Below are 16,666 nucleotides of genomic sequence, written 5' to 3'. Positions count from 1 at the left end.
GTGTAATTCTCCAGGAAGCCAGGCTGTGGGTAACTCCCCGTGTTGTACTTTATATGTTAGTTCTGGGTGGATGTTCACCCCCCAGTAGCAGGCCTTTCATGATTACAAATCTGGTCCCGCTTCCCTTTCTCCTAAAGTCAGTTCTCAGGAGTTATACTCGCCTAAAATGGTGCATTTCACCTGATGGCAAGTTTGTTTAATGTGCTTGTTCATACTAACCTCTTCCGAGTTTCAAAAATCTCTGCCCTGCCCATGTGTCTGGTCACCTCTTTATTACTGATATTATTTGTGCACCATGTTTCCTGCCTGATGGATCTTGCTGCAGGTTTGCCTATTTCATTAGATTTAAGGAACTCACTTTGGTTTTGAAACCCTGTAATTTCTTTATTATCTAGTCCAGGTGCTTCTTTTATTTGTTTTAAATTACCCCTGACTTTCTTGTGTTGGTTAGCCTGTCTTTTATTCTATTCCTTATGCTCTTGTTCGGTTTCCTCTGACATAATTTTTCTCACTTCTTGACTTAAACATAACATTCTCGGTTCTATTTGTAGTAAATCCAGAAAGGACTAGTCATTTCCCTCCAGGTACAAGTCACCATGTCCCTGTGAATGTTAGTAGCTGGGATTTTCACCATTGTGAGTTATATATACATTTAATTTGCATTCTTTCCAAATGTAGGAGGGCTTGTGCCCATTTTTGATATAAGTGTGAGAAAGGTTAAAATAACAACGGAGCCTGTTGTTTTCTAATACAAGGAAGCCGTAAGAGACCTCTGAGAACAGAAATTAAGGCTCAGTATTTACCGGGGATGTAAACACATGTAGAGAAATAAAATGTCAGGCGTCAGTAACAAAAGATGGTTCACAGGACGCCACTCATAAATTCAGAAAGTGAACTTGTGGGCAAGTGGCCTTGTCGCATGGTGTTCAGCTGTGATCTGCTCCTGTTCAACATCTATCAAAGTCATATGTGACCATATAACTGCAAGTAATATGACCTTCCCAATCCATGCAACTGAACACACACACACACACACACACACTCACACACGCACGCATACAGTTACGTATGCCCACACACATGCAGAAAATGATGCATGGGCACCCATGGAGGGAGGCCCTAAGAGAGCGGTGGGCAAACTACGGCCCTCGGGCCAGATCTGGCCGTTTGAAATGAATAAAACTAAAAAAAAAAAAAAGACCGTACCCTTTTATGTAATGATGTTTACTTTGAATATATATTAGTTCACACAAACACTCCATCCATGCTTTTGTTCCGGCCCTCCGGTCCAGTTTAAGAACCCGTTGTGGCCCTCAAGTCAAAAAGTTTGCCCACCCCTGTCCTAGGAGGACCCAGTGCAGGAAGAAAAGTCTGGGGCTGAAAACTCAGTCCTGGGTGGCAGTGTGCCTGCGGGACCCTGGGCTTCCAGCCTTCTTCCCCCGCCTGCCCTGGAGCCAGGGGAGCAGCCAGGCCACTGCACCTGGTGCTGCTTCTGGCAAAACTGATCACCTCAGGGGAGACCAATCCAACTACCAACCAGGACGCTGGGAAAGTCCCACAGGGAGGCGGCTGCACCTCCAGCTGCGGGGCCTGTGCAGTAGGAGCCCAGCAGGCAAAGCCTAGGGAGCCCAGGTGATGCCAGTCAAGATGCCCACCCATTAGAACACGGTGGGGACCAGGGGGCCTGGGTCTCCCGGGGGAGGGGAGTGGAGAGTGGAGAGCAAGCAGGAGGCAGGAGGGGATGGTGGAGGTGGAGCCCCGACAACCTGAGTGTCACAGGCTGGCACCCCGGGTCTAGGACAGAGGGCCTGGCTGTGGGAGGACAGCCACCAGGAGAGGCTCCAGGGAGCAGCACACAGAACTCGGGGGCCTTCGTCAGAGCCCCAGTGGGCACTGCAGAGCTAGAAGCCGGTCCCAGGTGCTGCCCTCGTGGACACAAAGCTGCCCTGTGGCCTGTGTCCCTCTGAGCCGTCGGGCAGAGTGAGTGAGGTCAGTGTCATTGTCAGTGTGGTCACAGTTGTCCCGTGGTTGGTGGGGCCCGAATGGGACAGCCAGTGCCATGAATGAGGGCCTCCATGAGCCATCCCTGCCCGGGCCCAACACTTCCATTGTGACCCCTGAGGACCCGTGGACACCGGCACATTGCTGCCCCCTCAGGACCCCATCCCACCCTCGCTGGTCCAGCCTTCACTGCAGTGTTGCAAAAGGGGCTGTTAGGTAACAGAAGCTGTGCCATTTGCCCACCTGCCCTCAGCCTTCCCCTATCAGGGCTCAGACATCCTCATCACAGCCCCAGCTTTGATCCTGACCCTGATGCCCATGCAGCCCCACCCTCACTCTGTGCATCCACTCCTGTCACTCAGACCCCGCACCCTGGGACCCCCAATGGGGGCCTGAGGCCAGAAGGACTCCTGCTCAGAGCAGAAGTGCAGGGCACTGCCCCCCCCCCACACACACACACACACAGCTGCTGGCCTGAATGCCCATGTGCACTTTATCTCAGCATCCCCTCTTCTTATTTTTTTGTTAATCCTCACCCCAGGGTATTTTTTTCCATTGATTTTTGGAGAGAGTGGAAGGGAAGGGGAGAGAGAGGAGAGAGCAAAGCATCAATGTGAGAGGCATATCAATTGGTTGCTTCCTGCAGGCACCCCAATGCTGGGCTGGGGATCAAACATGCAACCCAAGCACATGCCCTTGACTGGGAATCAAACCCAGGCCTCTTCGCTCTGCGGTCTGACACCTCAACCACTGAGCCAAACCAACCAGGGCCTCCTCTTCTTTTTTTAAATTTATTTGCATATACATACCATGTCATAAATACAGAGATCATGACAGCTTTGTGTCTTTTTCCTTATTAATTTTATACCCACCCTTCAACCCTCTCCCCTTGGGAAACCACCCATTTGTTCTCGGTATCTATGGGTCTGTTTCTGTTTTCTTTGTTTCTTTGCTTTGTTTTGTGTTTTTTTTTTAGATTCCACACATGAGTTGCTCATTTCTCAACATCTTTGCAAACATGTGGTTTTATTGCACTTTTTCATTTTCTCCAACCTGATGAGTGTGACACTGTATGTCCTATATTTCCCTCAGTTTTCCTCTGATTATGAAGGAGGCCCGTGAATGCTTATGGCCACTCAGGGGTGTCTGGAGAATGCCATGCAGTGTGTTTTCCCATTAATGCTTTGTTTCCTGTGTCCCACACATTCCTCTGAATTAGTATTTCTTCTTCCTGTAATAAATCCTTAAATAGTTCTGTTAATGAGTGCCTGCAGGTAATAAGACACTCTGGGTGTCTTCTGTTTTGTAATATCACTATTTTTTCCTCAATATTGTGCGACAGTTTATCTGGGAATAAAATTTTATGTTGATGGTGATGTTTCCTCACCACTTCCAAGAGATTGCTCCAGGGTCTCCTTCCACCTCCTGTTGCTGATCAGCAATCCCCTGCGTCTGACGTCATTTCCTTTAGGTTAAACTCTCACTTGTCTCTGTGGGCTTTTCATGTGGACATTGTGCAGTTTCACTACAATGGGTTTATGTGTAAAATTTATTTGTGTTTATTCTGCTTGATTTCACAGGGCACTTTCCACTGAAGGTTCACAGTTTTTCTTTGAATCGAGAAAATTCTCAGATATTTATGTACAAATACTACGTTTTCGTTTTTCCAGACAGGTTTTTACGTTCCTAACAAGGGGTTCTCACTCTCTAATAAGACTCTGGAATTGGAGGCTCTGAAACCATCTAACAAGAAGCACTTTCATGTTTTATGGGGTTTTTCATGATTCCTCTGTTACTGAGATGCTGATGTTGAAAACCAAACAAGCCAACATTCAAGCTCACTTTGTGAATGGTCCTCCACCCCCCAAATCCCTTCCAAGCTCAAGCCTCTGTCCCCACCACCTCTGTCCCCACCTCCTCTGTCCCCACCTCCTCTGTCCCCACCACCTCTGTCCCTACCTCCTCTGTCCCCACCACCTCTGTACCCACTTCCTGTGTCCCCACCACCTCTGTCCCCACCTCTTCTGTCCCTCTTCCCGGAGCCCCTCCTCTCCCTAATGCCCACCGTTGCCCATGCTTCATGAGCTGGGCCTGGCAGCTCAGCCCCATTAAACCCTCCAGGCAGGTCCAGGCTGGATGGACACACCCTGTGTCACCCCAGCTCTGTCTTCAGCACTCACCCCCACACCGTGTCCCACACTCACTGCGGTGCTGTGGTTATGTCTGTCCTCACCTCCCTTGGGATCCAGGGGCACAGGAACCCACTCAGTGACTCCTTGACCCCGATACCTTGTCTGTGCTGTACACATGTGATCAAGGATAATTAAGGGAGGGAGGGAGGGGAAGAGGGAAGAGAACTAAGAAGAAACAAGCATGAAACAAGAGAGAGAGAAGAACATAGAAGAGCAGAAAAGGAAAATATGCAGGGGAAGGAGGTCTGGGAGGAAGAAGGAAGAGGAAGTGGAGGGGTGGAGGGAGGGACACTGGGACAAGCATAACCCACATGAGCTCCCAGAAATGCCATCACATGGAACTGAGCCCTGGAAACCTCCTCACACCTGAACACGGAGACCTGGGACCCGGGGACTCTCAGGGAGGCCCCCACTGCGCCCTCAGTCACCACCATGATGAGTCCATGCCACCATCTCAGCCACAGCTTGGAGCTGGCTTGTCCAAGTTTAATAGGAATCACAGGGTGAGCAGGAGGCCATGGGCCCAGACGCCTTGTCCTGGCCCCCCTACTGTGACACACCAGCCTCTGGAACATCTCCTGTGTCTGCCACCCTAAAGTCAGGACAGGAGGGGATCCAGAGTGCAGGAGGCTCTTGACACAGTGGAGGGTGAGATGAAGGATGAGGTGGAAGCATGAGGCTGGAATTGGGAAAGAAGCAGGGGTATCAGCAAGGAAGATTGAGGGTCTCCCCATCATGGGAACCCTGCCTGGCCTCATCTAGGATCCAGGGGGCGGAGGGACATACTTCTCGATCCAAGAAATGAAGCTCATCACCCGGGCATACACCCCAGGGAAGTCGCGATGACCACAGCTGTATCCCCAGCTCATGATCCCTACCTGGACCCAGGTGCCTTCCCAGCTGCACACCAGGGGGCCCCCGGAGTCACCCTGTGGGGAGAGGCAGGACTCAGTGGACATCTCCACACGGGCCACTGCATGGAGCTTCTGAGTCCCGATACCCTGGGCCAGGAGGAGACAGAGGACAGAGGACGGGGCAGGTGGGGCTCACCTGGCAGGAGTCCTGGCCCTCACTCCCAGCGCACAGCATGTCATCCTTGATGATCTGGCCAGTGTTGGTGGAAGAGTTCTGGTAGCGCTGGTTACAGACCTCGTTCCCCACAATGGGAACCATCACCTCCTGCAGCTGGTAGGGCCAGAGCCGCGGTGCTGTGGGGAGGGACTGGCTGAGAACCAGGGCTGGTCCAGGCTTCTGTTCCTTCCCAACAACAAGGTACTCTTTCCACTCCTTCTGGTCCCTGACTCTTGGGTCTAGAGCAGCTACACCTGGCCTGGGACTGAGCTCCCAGCATCCACTACTCCCATTCAGTTCTAGGACGCAGCACTTCATCAGCCACAGTCTGGGCTCCACAGGCCTGAGGACAGGCACTGAGGAGAGAGTGACCCCGGGAATGTTCTCCTTGAAAAGGAAGGGATCAGGGCTCATCCCAGAGAAATGCACCACAGCAGGCAGGAAACACTTCTGCGCTGATGGGTGGGTTTTCATTCTGATTTAGGGACCTGGGCACTGTGAGATCATGACAGGCCCTGCCTCTCGCTCCCAGACTGGCTCACCCTCAGGAGGATGATCAAGGTCCACACACCCCCACGGGGCGAGGGGAGGACACAGGCAGAGCCTCGGGAGGGCCTTTCCATCTGGCAGAGCAAACACTTGTGTCCTCAGTGTCCATGAATCTGATCATGAAACCCCAGCTCTGCACACATTTAGGCTCAACAGGAAATCCCCCCTCTAATAACCAAATGTAGAATTAGCACATGGCCCAGAACTTCCACTCCTAGTCTATACCCCAAAGAACTGAAAACAGGGATCCAAGATGGAGACAGAGTAGGTGGAAGGGACTCTCACCTCCTCCCAGGACCAAATCGGAATCACAACTAAATTATAGACACTCACCCTGAATAACCAACTGAAGACTGGCTGAAAAGAGGTCTCCTCATTAAGGACACATGGAAGAAGCCACATGGAGACAGACAGGGAGGGTGGAGACACAGAAAGGGCTGCACTGAGAGTTAGGAGGGACACCTCAGCTGCCAAGGTCCCCTCTGAGAAGGGAGGGGTCTCCACCCCATCCTGAGCTCCCAGCCTGGAACACCAGAGCCTGGAAGAGGAGATACACAACATCTGGCTGTGACCATCAGTGGGGACTGCACTTGCCAGAGTGAGACAGGAGACTGCCAGGCACCCGGACGCCCTTTTAAAGGGCCAGTGCACAAACATCTCTATGGCAGGTACTCAACCTGACTGGGCTCCAGCGGACAGACAACTGCCCAGAGTGGACAGGAGTCACACAGGGAGAGATTGGTTGTATGGCTTTGGGGAGAGGGCTGGAGGGGCAGCTTCCATTGTCCAGGGCTGAGTCCTCTCCCACATGCCCACAGATGGCATCTTCTCTGAGTTGAACATCCCTTCCATAGGGCATCAGCCTGGGGGAATGCACTTGCCCCCACCTCCTCCATGCTCCCAGTGGTCCCACCCGACCAAGCACATGCCCTGCTGGGGAGTCTGCCAGCTGCAACGAGCCTGGGCCCACACAGTCTTTCTCAGAAGCTCTGAAGGAGGCCTGCGCAGACTCCAGGGCTGTTGGAGACACACAGGGAGAGACTGAGTTGTGTGTCTCTGAGGCGAGGGCCATTTCCCCAGGCACCCGACTAACCCCACTGTGCAGAGCCCTCCCTCCTCACTGCGAATCCTAATCTGTGTGATCCTGAGGAACTCTACTGGCCTCACCCTGAGACTCCCAGAGACCCTACCCCACTGCAAAGATTTGAAAACCCCAAGTGGCTGATGCATTTGGTAATGGTGGTGGCTGGCCTTGGTGTGCCCTGAGACTTTTGTTGAGTGATGTCAGGCCCAGCACTAGCGCTGAGTTTGAATCTGTATCAACCTGATGAACACCACTCACCACAACCCGGTGACTCATTGAGAAACTACCTCATGCAACTCAACTACCACAGCAGGGCTCACCTCACCACACACGGGACATACATTTCTGGGCACCTAGCTTAGCTGGAGGCTCTATCAGTGGCTGAGCCTAATGGCAACTGGCAGGCAGAGGCAGATTTTGGGGTGCTTTGGGCCTTTTGTGTCCTGACGCAGGTTTGGTATTGCTGGGAATCAGCCTCAGTATGCAGCTTGGTCCCTCCCACGTGCACCCAGCACTAGCAGAGGGAGCCACCAACTATGGAGCACTTCGTAGCATCTAACAGGCAGCCCAGGATTGGTCACAGGCAGTGTCTGACATTGACCTGCACCACAGTGCCTGCCTGGAGGCCCCAGAACCAGCCCACAGCAGAGTACAACCAATTAGCTCCACAAGCGGCACACTCAAAGGCAGATCTCCACAGGCACCAGACCGTCCTGGGGCAAATTCTGCTTCATGGGGTCAACCTACTCACAGCAGCTCATACAGTGTGATCAGGGTCAATGCTCAGTCAGCTTGAGGGTCAATCCTACCTACAACAGGCCAACAATAATCAAGACTCAACTACAACAGCAGGGTTCCCTGAACCCACAAAGGGACATTCCTGGGGCACCCAGCTTAGGGAATCAGGGAGACTGCACCACTGAGCTCCACAGGACATGTACTCCAAAAAGCCACCCTACCAAGACTGAGGGAGATAGCAGATCTACCTAACACAGAGAAACAAATACAGAGAGGCGGCCAAAATGGGGAGACAAAGAAGCATGCCCCAAATGAAAGAACAGGAGAAATCCCCAGAAAAAGAACTAAGTGAAATGGAAACAAGCCATGTACCAGATACAGAGTTCAAAACAATGGTCCTAGGGATGCTCACGGAACGTAGCGGAAGGTGGATGAGCTCAGTGAGGACTGCAATAGAGAGACAGTGAGCATAACGAAAGGACTAGAAACCATAAGAGAAAACAGGCAGAAATGAAAATATGAGATCTAACATGAATACACTAGAAGGAATCAATAGCAGGTTAGATAAAGCACAAAGTGAAATTAGCAATAAATGACAAGGTAGCAGAAATTACCTAATCAGAGTAGCGAAAAGAAAAAAAGATTTTTTAAATAAGGATAGTTTAAGGGACCTCTGGGACAGCGGTCACCAACTGGTGGTCCACGGACCACGGGTGGTCTGTGAGGTCCAAAAGCTTGGCAACCGCTGCTCTGGGACAACAGAACGCATAACGTTTGCACCATAGGGGTACCAGAAGGAGAGAGAGAGCAAGGGGTGAGAACCTATTTGAAGAAATAATGATTTAAAACTTCCCCAACCTGGTGAAGAAAAAAACATACAAGCCCGGGAAGAACAGAGAGTCCCAAACAAGATGAACCCAAAGAGCCCACACCAAGACACATAATAATTAAAATGGCAGAGGTTAAAGACCAAGAGACAATCTTAAAATCAGGTAAGAGAAAGACAGTTACTAACAAGTGAGGTCCCATAAGTCCAATTTCTCAACAGAAACATTTCAGGCAGAAGAGATTGACACAAGATATTTAAAGTGATAAAGAGCAAGAATCTACAACCAAGACTACTTTACCCAGCAAGACTATCTTTTGTCCCAGCTGGTCTGGATCAGCAGCTAGAGTGTCAGCCTGGGGAATGAAGGGTTCCAAGTTCAATTCTGGTCATGGGCACATGCCTGAGTTGCAGACTTGATCGCCAGTAGGGGGCATGCAAGAGGCAGCCTATCAACGATTCTCTGTCATCATTCATATTTCTATCTCTTTATCTCTCTCCCTTCTTCTCTGAAATCAATAAAAATATATTTAAATATATATATATATATCCCAATACGTTCACTGTAGCATTGTTTACAGTGGCCAAGATAGAAACAGCGGAAGTGTTCTTTGCTAGATGATTGGAGAAAGGTGTGATGCATGTTTACAATGGAATACTCCTCAGCCATCAGAAAACATGACATACAGCCATTTAGGACAACATGGATGGATCTTGAGAATATCATGCATATTAAATAAGTCAGACAAAAAAGTTAAAAACCATATGATTTCACTCACATATGGAATATAAAACTGAAAGCAGCAAATGAACAAACAAGAAAAAGAAACAAACCAAAACTCATAGATACAGATAACAGTATGGTGGTCACCAGAGGACAGGGGGTGGGGTGGGAGGAAAAGGTAAAGGGGTCAATACAGGTGACAGAAGATGTGACTTTGGGTGATGGGCACACAATGCAAGATACAGATGATGTGCCATAGAACTGCACACTGAAAACCTCTATAATCTTGTTAACCAGTGTCACCACAATAAATTAAATTGTAGAAAATAAGATATAAATAGCAAAAGAAGGCCATACAGAAAGCCAACAGACATATGAAAAGGTGCCCAATTTCACTAATCACTAAAGAAATGCAAATTAAAACCACACTGAGATATCACCTCCCACCTGTCAGAATGGCTGTCATCAATACATCAACAAGCAACAAGTTTTGGTGAAGATGTGGACAAGGGGAAACCCTCACATGCAGTTGGAGGGAACATAGACTGGTGCAGCCCTGTGGGAGGCAGAGTGGAGGTTCCTCAAAAAATTAAAAATGGAACTGCCTTAAGACCCAACCATTCCATTTCTGGATGTACATCTGAAGAAACCCAAAACATAATTGGGAAGAACATATGCACCCCTATGTTCATTGCAGCGTATGTACAATAGCCAAGATATGGAAGCAGCCCAAGTGCCCATCAATAGACAAGTGATAAAAACATGGTGGTACAAAGAAGGTGGAGCAAAAGTAGGCTACGGTTATGAGCAGGCAAAATACAGAGTTTCTTCTTGTATTATTATTTATTAATTATTGTATTATTTTCTGTATGAACAACTATAAACTTACTTTTGCCCCATCCTGTATGTACAATGAAATATTACTCAGCCATAAAAAAAGAAACCTTACCATTATGCTAAGTGAAATAAGCCAGTCACAGAAAGACAAATTCCATATAATTTCACCCATATGTGGAAACTAAAGAATAAAACAAACAAACAAACAAACAAAAGAGAAACAGGCTCCTAGATCAGGGAACAGACTGGTGGTTGCCAGAGGGGGAAAAGGAAGGATCAAAAGAAACAAATTGGTAGCTACCAAACAGTCACAGGGAATGTGAAGTACAGATTAGGGATTATAGTCAATAATATGGTCATAGCTGTCGATGGTGCCCGGTGGGTATGGAAATATTGGGGGGAACGACACTTTGTAAAGTCTATGATTGTCTAACCACCATGCTGTACGCCTCAAACTAATTCAAAATAATATTGAATAGAAACTGTCATTGAAAAATGTTTCAACGACTTGAGAACAGGTTCCCTGGCGGTGCTTGTACACACAGGTCACAGCAGCGTGATTCACAACAGCCAAAAGGTGGAGACGGTCTGTCGTTCTGGAAGGACGACAAAATGCTCCCTCCACCCAGTGGGAGGTGACTCGGCCACAAAAAGCAATGCGGTTCTGACACAGGTTACAGCACAGCTGGGCCTTGGCAACGTCATCCCACATGAAAGAAGGCAAACACACGGAAGCCACACGTTGCATGATTCACATTTACATGAAACGTCCAGAACAGGTAAATGCATAGAAGAGGACAGGAGCTCCGTGGTTGGCAGAGCCTGGGGAGGGGCAGTGACCGTGTCCTGGAGACCAGGCTTCGTGTGTGAGGAGGAGAAGTTCTGGAGATGGTGGAGCTGAGGCTGCACAACATGGTGAATGTGCTGAACGCCACTGAACCGCGCACTGACCAATGTCATGTATAATGTTATGCACATTTTGCCACAAGGAAAAGGTGGAGGATTCCCCCAAATTGCCGAGAATCAAGTGTTGTCAGCAAAGCCACAGCCACACCCCCAGCGGGCTGCCCTGTGTCCACACTCCCAGCAGGGTCCCTGAGCCTTACCTCCAAGGCTGCTGTAACCCCAGCCGCTCACCCAGCACATCTTCCTCTCAGGGACCCTCAGCGAGGCAGGTGGGAGGGGGACCAGGCCGATGCGCTCAGAGAGCGTCACAGGGGCCTCCAGTTTCAGCAGGGCCATGTCCGCGCCCCCCTCTGCAGACAGGCTCTGGTTGAACTTGGGGTGGCAGATGATCTTAGTCACATTTGTCAGTGTGTCATGGTCATAGAGTCTCAGCTGCCCAACTTGAACCCTGAGGCCATAGGCCTCCCAGTCCTCCCTGGGGAGAGGGACCAGGAGCCTCTCAGAGGAGCCTCCAGGGCAGGGCCAGTCTGGGCACAAGAGCAGGGCTGGGGCTGCACTAACTGTGTCTTCCCCTGAGATCCCGGGCCCTGCCCACAGCCCCTCTCCCATCAGCCCTCTGTGAGTTTCCCACCCCCACCCCTGCCACGGGGCCTCGGCTGTGTGGCTCACCGCTGGGTGCAGTGGGCTGCGGTCAGCACCCACTGGTGGTGGATGAGGGAGCCCCCACAGAGGTGCTGCCACAGCTGCAGCTCCTTATTGTACCGTTGGACACTGACCTGCCAAGGCCATCTCCCAGCGGGGGCATTGTGCACCCCTATGGGGCCACCCTGCTGAGTCAATGAGCCGGGCCCTGGGAACACAGGGGACGCCATCAGGGACCCAGCAGGGCCCCTCGTGCTCAGTCTCTCACAGGACCCACCAAGGAGGCCCACCTGAGTTGACACTGAGGGGCCTGGGCAGCCTGAGCAGAAGATGGGGACAGGGAGTCAGGACTCACCTGGGAACGAGGGCACGGAGCACCCCAGGCCTGGGAGGCTCAGGATCAGCAGCCCCAGCATCTGCGGGGATGGCAGGGGCCTGGGTGAGACCACCAGGGGCCAGGGTCCCTTGTGGGAATTTAGAAGCCGGGGTCTGAGCAGCGGCATCCTCACCTGGAGGGACCCTCCTTGGGACCCTCTCTGCACCCCTTCATCCCGGGGCACAGGAAGGGCAGGCGGGGGCCCCTAGCTGGGCCATGGGCAGAGAGAGCTGGTCCCCTCTCAGGCCCACCCAGGTCATGGGGTCAGTCATCAGGCGGTGAGGAGCTGCTGGGCCCTGGCACTGCCTCCCCCCAGACCTGCCACCTGCTGTCACTGGGCAGCAGCCATCCTGGCTGGACGGATCTCAGCCACAAAGCACAGCCAGGCCTGCGGCCTGAGCAAGGAGAGCTGCCAAGAGGGTGCAGTTTTGCTGGAAGAAGCCCCAGAGCTGCTGCTGGGCCGCTTGAGCCACAGGGCAGCCCCTGAATCCGCTGGACCCTGTGAGGCAGCGTGGAGCAAGCCACCATCTGACTAGAGCATGCCATCTGCCTGGCATGTGGCCTGTGGCCACCCTCACTGCCACCAGCTGAGGCCCTGCACACTGCCCCCTGCAGGATGCTCCTCGGAAGCTGCACTGAGATGGGCTTTCATGTGGATACAAGTCAGGGAGAGGCACCTGGGAGGCAGGTGGACAGAGCAGAGAAGGGCAGAGGGCGAGCCTTGAGCAAAGTGCCGGCTGTTGACACCTTGACCAGCCCACAGGGAGACCCAGACCACGGCCACCACTGGGACACAGTGCCAGCTCTGCCTCTCCCTGTGCCAGCCAGGAGGGACCTGCCCGGGCGAGGCAGCCAGAGGAACTGACAGGCCTCCCATCAGGTCCTGCCTGAAAGGGGACCTGGCCCACATCTGTGTCCGGCAGCGTCCACCACCTTCTGCCTCGTGTGCTGAGGAGGCAACCGCGGACCACCGAGGAGTCCCTGCCCAGGAAACTGGGAAGCAGAGGCTCAGGGTACAACTGAGGCTGACAGGGCCCCTCCACTGTCCACCTGGATCCCACCCTTTGCTACTAACTGGGACTCTGGGTCTTACCTGGTAGCACGACACAGACCCTCACCCCTGAGAGGCTGAGCTCTGGTCACAGGGACTTCTCAGGCCGGGCGGCTGCTCGTGTCCACCTGCCATCATATTGACGGGGTGGTAGCAAGGGACACACAAGGGCCCTCACCTTCCCTGCCCCCCATTGTGACACAGAAGCCCGGCCTCTGCCTGGTGGTCAGTGTCATTGTCCCACCAAGATGGTGGCACGTCTTGCTCCCTGGCCTCCATATACAAGGAGATCAATGTACCCAGACACCAGCTGTCACTCACATCTCAGGAATAGTCCTCAGTTCAGGCTGCATGGCCTGCCTTGTCCTGCCCCTCGAGGGACATGCACCATCAATACTTTTAACACCATCATGTCTGCTGCGTCCTGTGAGGCCAGTGCAGCTGGACCTGCAGCAAAGCCCTGTCCAGCGCTGGAACCACTCAGAGCCGGCAGCCTGTTGTGTGGCCAGCGTCATGGGCTGGAGGGCACTGTGAGGTGGGGAGCACGCTGCCTCCCTGAGAGGGGCAGAGGCCCTCATTGTCCTATTGTTTTGAGGGGGGCCCTTGGGTTCTGAGCCGTGGGAATCCTAAAGATTTCCTGTGGCCAGGCCCCTGCCTCCTCAGGGGTGCGCTCCCCCTCTCAGGAGCACACAGCCTGGTGGCCTGTAACCTCACCAGTGAGGGAGTCAGTGTGGACCAGTGCGGTCCCTCAGAACCTGCCCTGCTTTAGAAATAAGTGCAGATGCAACTAGTTCAGATGGGGTCAGAGTGGAGTGGGGGAGGCCCTAAATCCAATGATGGTTCCTTGTGGGAAGAGGTGAGGATGCGGAGAGCACAGATGGGTGGGGAGGACGGGGTGTAGGTCCAGTGGTTCCTCCCCAACCAAGGGTCCCAGCACCACCAGCAGCTGCAGGAGGCAGGAGCCTGGGAACAGGTGTGGCCCCAGAACAACTTGATTGGGGGCTCCTGGCCTCCAGCCGGTAAGAGGATGCATTTGTGTTGTTTTAAGCTCACACTCCCCAGTCGGGGGCTGTCACTGTGACCCCAGGACACCACACAGGGGGAGAGCCTGGTAGTGACTGAGGTGTGATGTCCACCTGGAAGGGCATGGCCCTCATGGAGTCTCCATTCCAAGCCCTGAAGGTGTCTCTTGTCACTTCAGACAAGAAGAAGCCAATGAGTGTGGGCCTGGGGTCCTCAAACTTTTTAAACAGGGGACCAGTTCACTGTCCCTCAGACCGTTGGAGGGCCAGACTATAGTTTAAAAAAAAAACTATGAACAAATTCCTATGCACACTGCACATATCTTATTTTGAAGTAAAAAATCAAAACGGGAACAAATACAATATTTGTATTTGCATGTGGCCTGTGGGCCGCAGTTTGAGGACCCCTGTGTGGGCCCTCCCTAGGGTCCCCATGGGCACTGACCTGGCCTGCAGGGTCTCTATTGGGGGACAAAGCCCTGCTGCTTCAGTGTCACCGACCTCTGAAGGCCCAGGCTCAGTTAGAAAAGATTTCAGAGACCAGAGGCAACATGCCCTCCTGTCCATCTGCAGCCCAGGCATCTGGGTCTGCCCACCTTGATTCCTGCTGAGCCCAGGATGGGAGGTGCTCAGGCTGTGATTCCAGGCAAAAGGGGGCGGGGGAGGGCAGCGGCCCTGAGCCCATCCTCCCAAGAGAGAATCCTGCGGGGGCCACCTCGTGTCCATGCCTGCAGGCACAGCCCCAGGCCCAGGTGTGTCTCACTCCAACCTTCCCTCCAACTCCAAGTTCTAGGTCCTTCTCCCTCCCTTGGGAGCGTTGGCCTCTGAGTCACTCAGACCCTCAATTTTACTCCTAGAAACACTAAAGGTCTGACTACACCCTCACCCAGGGAGGAAAACTCTACAAAGACTCACAGGCCCCTAGAACCCAATGGGAAGGCAGGCAGGCCACACCCTCCTGGGGGGTACAGGGGACCTGGATGTGTGTGGACCACCTGACACCTGCCCACCCACTGGGCCCCGTGGACAGGCAGTCACTTAGGCAGAACCTGTACCTGGAACCAGAGGGCAAGGGCACAGGGCCAGGCTGTGCTGTGTCACCCCCTCCTCCCTCCCTGTGCGGAGCAGATCCCCAAGGGGGCCATCTGCCTGGTGGTGCCTTCCAGCTGAGTCTCAGGCCTTATTTTCCCAGGAAAAGGCTTTCCTGGAGAGCTCCTGGCTCCCAGGAACACAGACTTCAGTCCTGGGCACATGGGGGATGCAGCTCCTGATCTGCCGCCCCCTCCCCCCCCCCTCCCCCACCCGAGCTTCCACTCTCCCTAACTCGGAGTCCAGGCCTCCCCGAAGGACCAGGTCACAGTGAGAGAGGAAGGCTTTCCACCCTGGCCTCGGGGGGAGGGGTCCTGGCACTGCAAGGTCTGGAAGGCCGCCACCCCATTGTAGAATCAGACTGGGGACCAGCCTGTCGCTGCAGGGTATGGAGCCCCCTCACCCACAGTACAGGCCGCCTCAGGCTCCACAGGCCCTCCTAGGTCCTGGCCCCAACCTGCAGGAGCAGGACCCACCCCAGCGGGGCACCAGCCATGCCCCCCAAATCCTACTCCAGCAGGAAGTGCACCTCACTGCCTGGGACAGGAGGGACTCCACAGTCCCTTCTCACTCCCTGCATTTGAAACTGAAGCTCCTCTGTCCACTGGGAGCCCCTCCCACCCCCGGGGAGAAAGGAGGGGCTCTGCAGAGCCTGAGGGGACTGTGCACCACCATGCCTCTCCAGCAGGTGTGCCAGTGTCAGGAGAGCTGCCTGGGGGCAGGAGGGGGGGGGCGGGGGGGGGGGAGTGGTCCTCTCTCCACCCTCCTCTATGCTGCCACCAACCAACCAGGACCCCGGAGTTGGGGAAGCCAGAGGGTGGGGGCTGGGAAGAGAGGGACTGGCTAGTCAAGGGTCCCTGCAGGTCCGCCCTGCTCCAAAGAAGCTCAGAATGGGAGACTGAGGATCACCATGGAAATGAGGCTGCACTTCATTTGGTCCCAGGAGTTGATCACATTAAAAAATGGGGGTTGGGTGCGACCCCCAACCCCCCCCACCCCCCGTCAGAGGGAGCAGCGGTGACCATGAAAACACAGCACCTCCTGTTTGCATGCGGCCACGTCCAGGTCATTAAAGCCTCCATGACACACTGACTGTGACTGAAGGAGGAAGAGGGACGGTCTGCACCCTCTGGGGCGGCCCTCCAGGCTGTGGCCTCCAGCCCCAGGCAGCAGACTCACCTCCACCCCAGCCAGGAGAGCCGCCAGGTCGCCCTCTTCCAGCTGCAGCCATAGCTGCCCAGCCCACCTGGTCCCCCTCCCAGAGCCTGGGCTCCCCCAGCAGCAGGGACCACCCACTGGCCGCCTTGGCCATGCCCACAGGTAAGTGCACTGAGTCCAGAGCAGTTTTTCATGCAGTTTAATGAGCTACAGAGGGTGGGGAGGAGGCAGGAGTCCTGCAGGGCCAGCCAGACTTCAGAGCACACCCCGCCTCTCCCTTTTGCCTGTCAGGGGAGAGAGGCTGATGGAGGTGCTGAGGCAGGAGGATCTCAGAGCAGGTGGGGGGTGAGTTGGGAGGCCTTAGGTGCAATGAAGAGCTGGCACTGGGAGGGAGCAGGGA

General features: G+C 53.6%; 1 protein-coding gene across 1 annotated transcript; it reads right to left on the bottom strand.

Annotated features, from left to right (window-relative positions):
- Positions 1-4,951: 4,951 nt before the first annotated feature.
- LOC139009522 (mastin-like) lies at positions 4,952-16,420 on the bottom strand. Its single transcript, XM_070413789.1, has 6 exons — positions 16,355-16,420; positions 11,926-11,986; positions 11,598-11,778; positions 11,129-11,403; positions 5,244-5,431; positions 4,952-5,122 (listed from the first exon to the last, which is right to left on the bottom strand). The coding sequence occupies exons 1-6, from the start codon at positions 16,418-16,420 to the stop codon at positions 4,952-4,954; spliced, it is 942 nt and encodes a 313-aa protein (XP_070269890.1).
- Between the last annotated feature and the right edge of the window lie 246 nt (positions 16,421-16,666).

This window comes from Myotis yumanensis, unplaced genomic scaffold, assembly GCF_028538775.1.
Source record: "Myotis yumanensis isolate MYYU_CA2020_CCGP unplaced genomic scaffold, mMyoYum1.0.hap1 SCAF_4, whole genome shotgun sequence".
NCBI classification, from domain to species: Eukaryota; Metazoa; Chordata; class Mammalia; order Chiroptera; family Vespertilionidae; genus Myotis; species Myotis yumanensis.
The sequence above is the reverse complement of the archived record's forward strand: the minus strand, read 5'-3'. Positions and strand labels throughout refer to the sequence as shown.

Coding starts and splice junctions, on each gene's coding strand:
- LOC139009522 (XM_070413789.1), bottom strand. CDS start 16,420: ATGGCCAAGGCGGCCAGTGGGTGGTCCCTGCTGCTGGGGGAGCCCAGG. Junction 11,987..16,354: donor GGCTCTGGGAGGGGGACCAG/GTGGGCTGGGCA, acceptor CCATCCCCGCAG/ATGCTGGGGCTGCTGATCCT. Junction 11,779..11,925: donor CTCCGTGCCCTCGTTCCCAG/GTGAGTCCTGAC, acceptor CTGTGTTCCCAG/GGCCCGGCTCATTGACTCAG.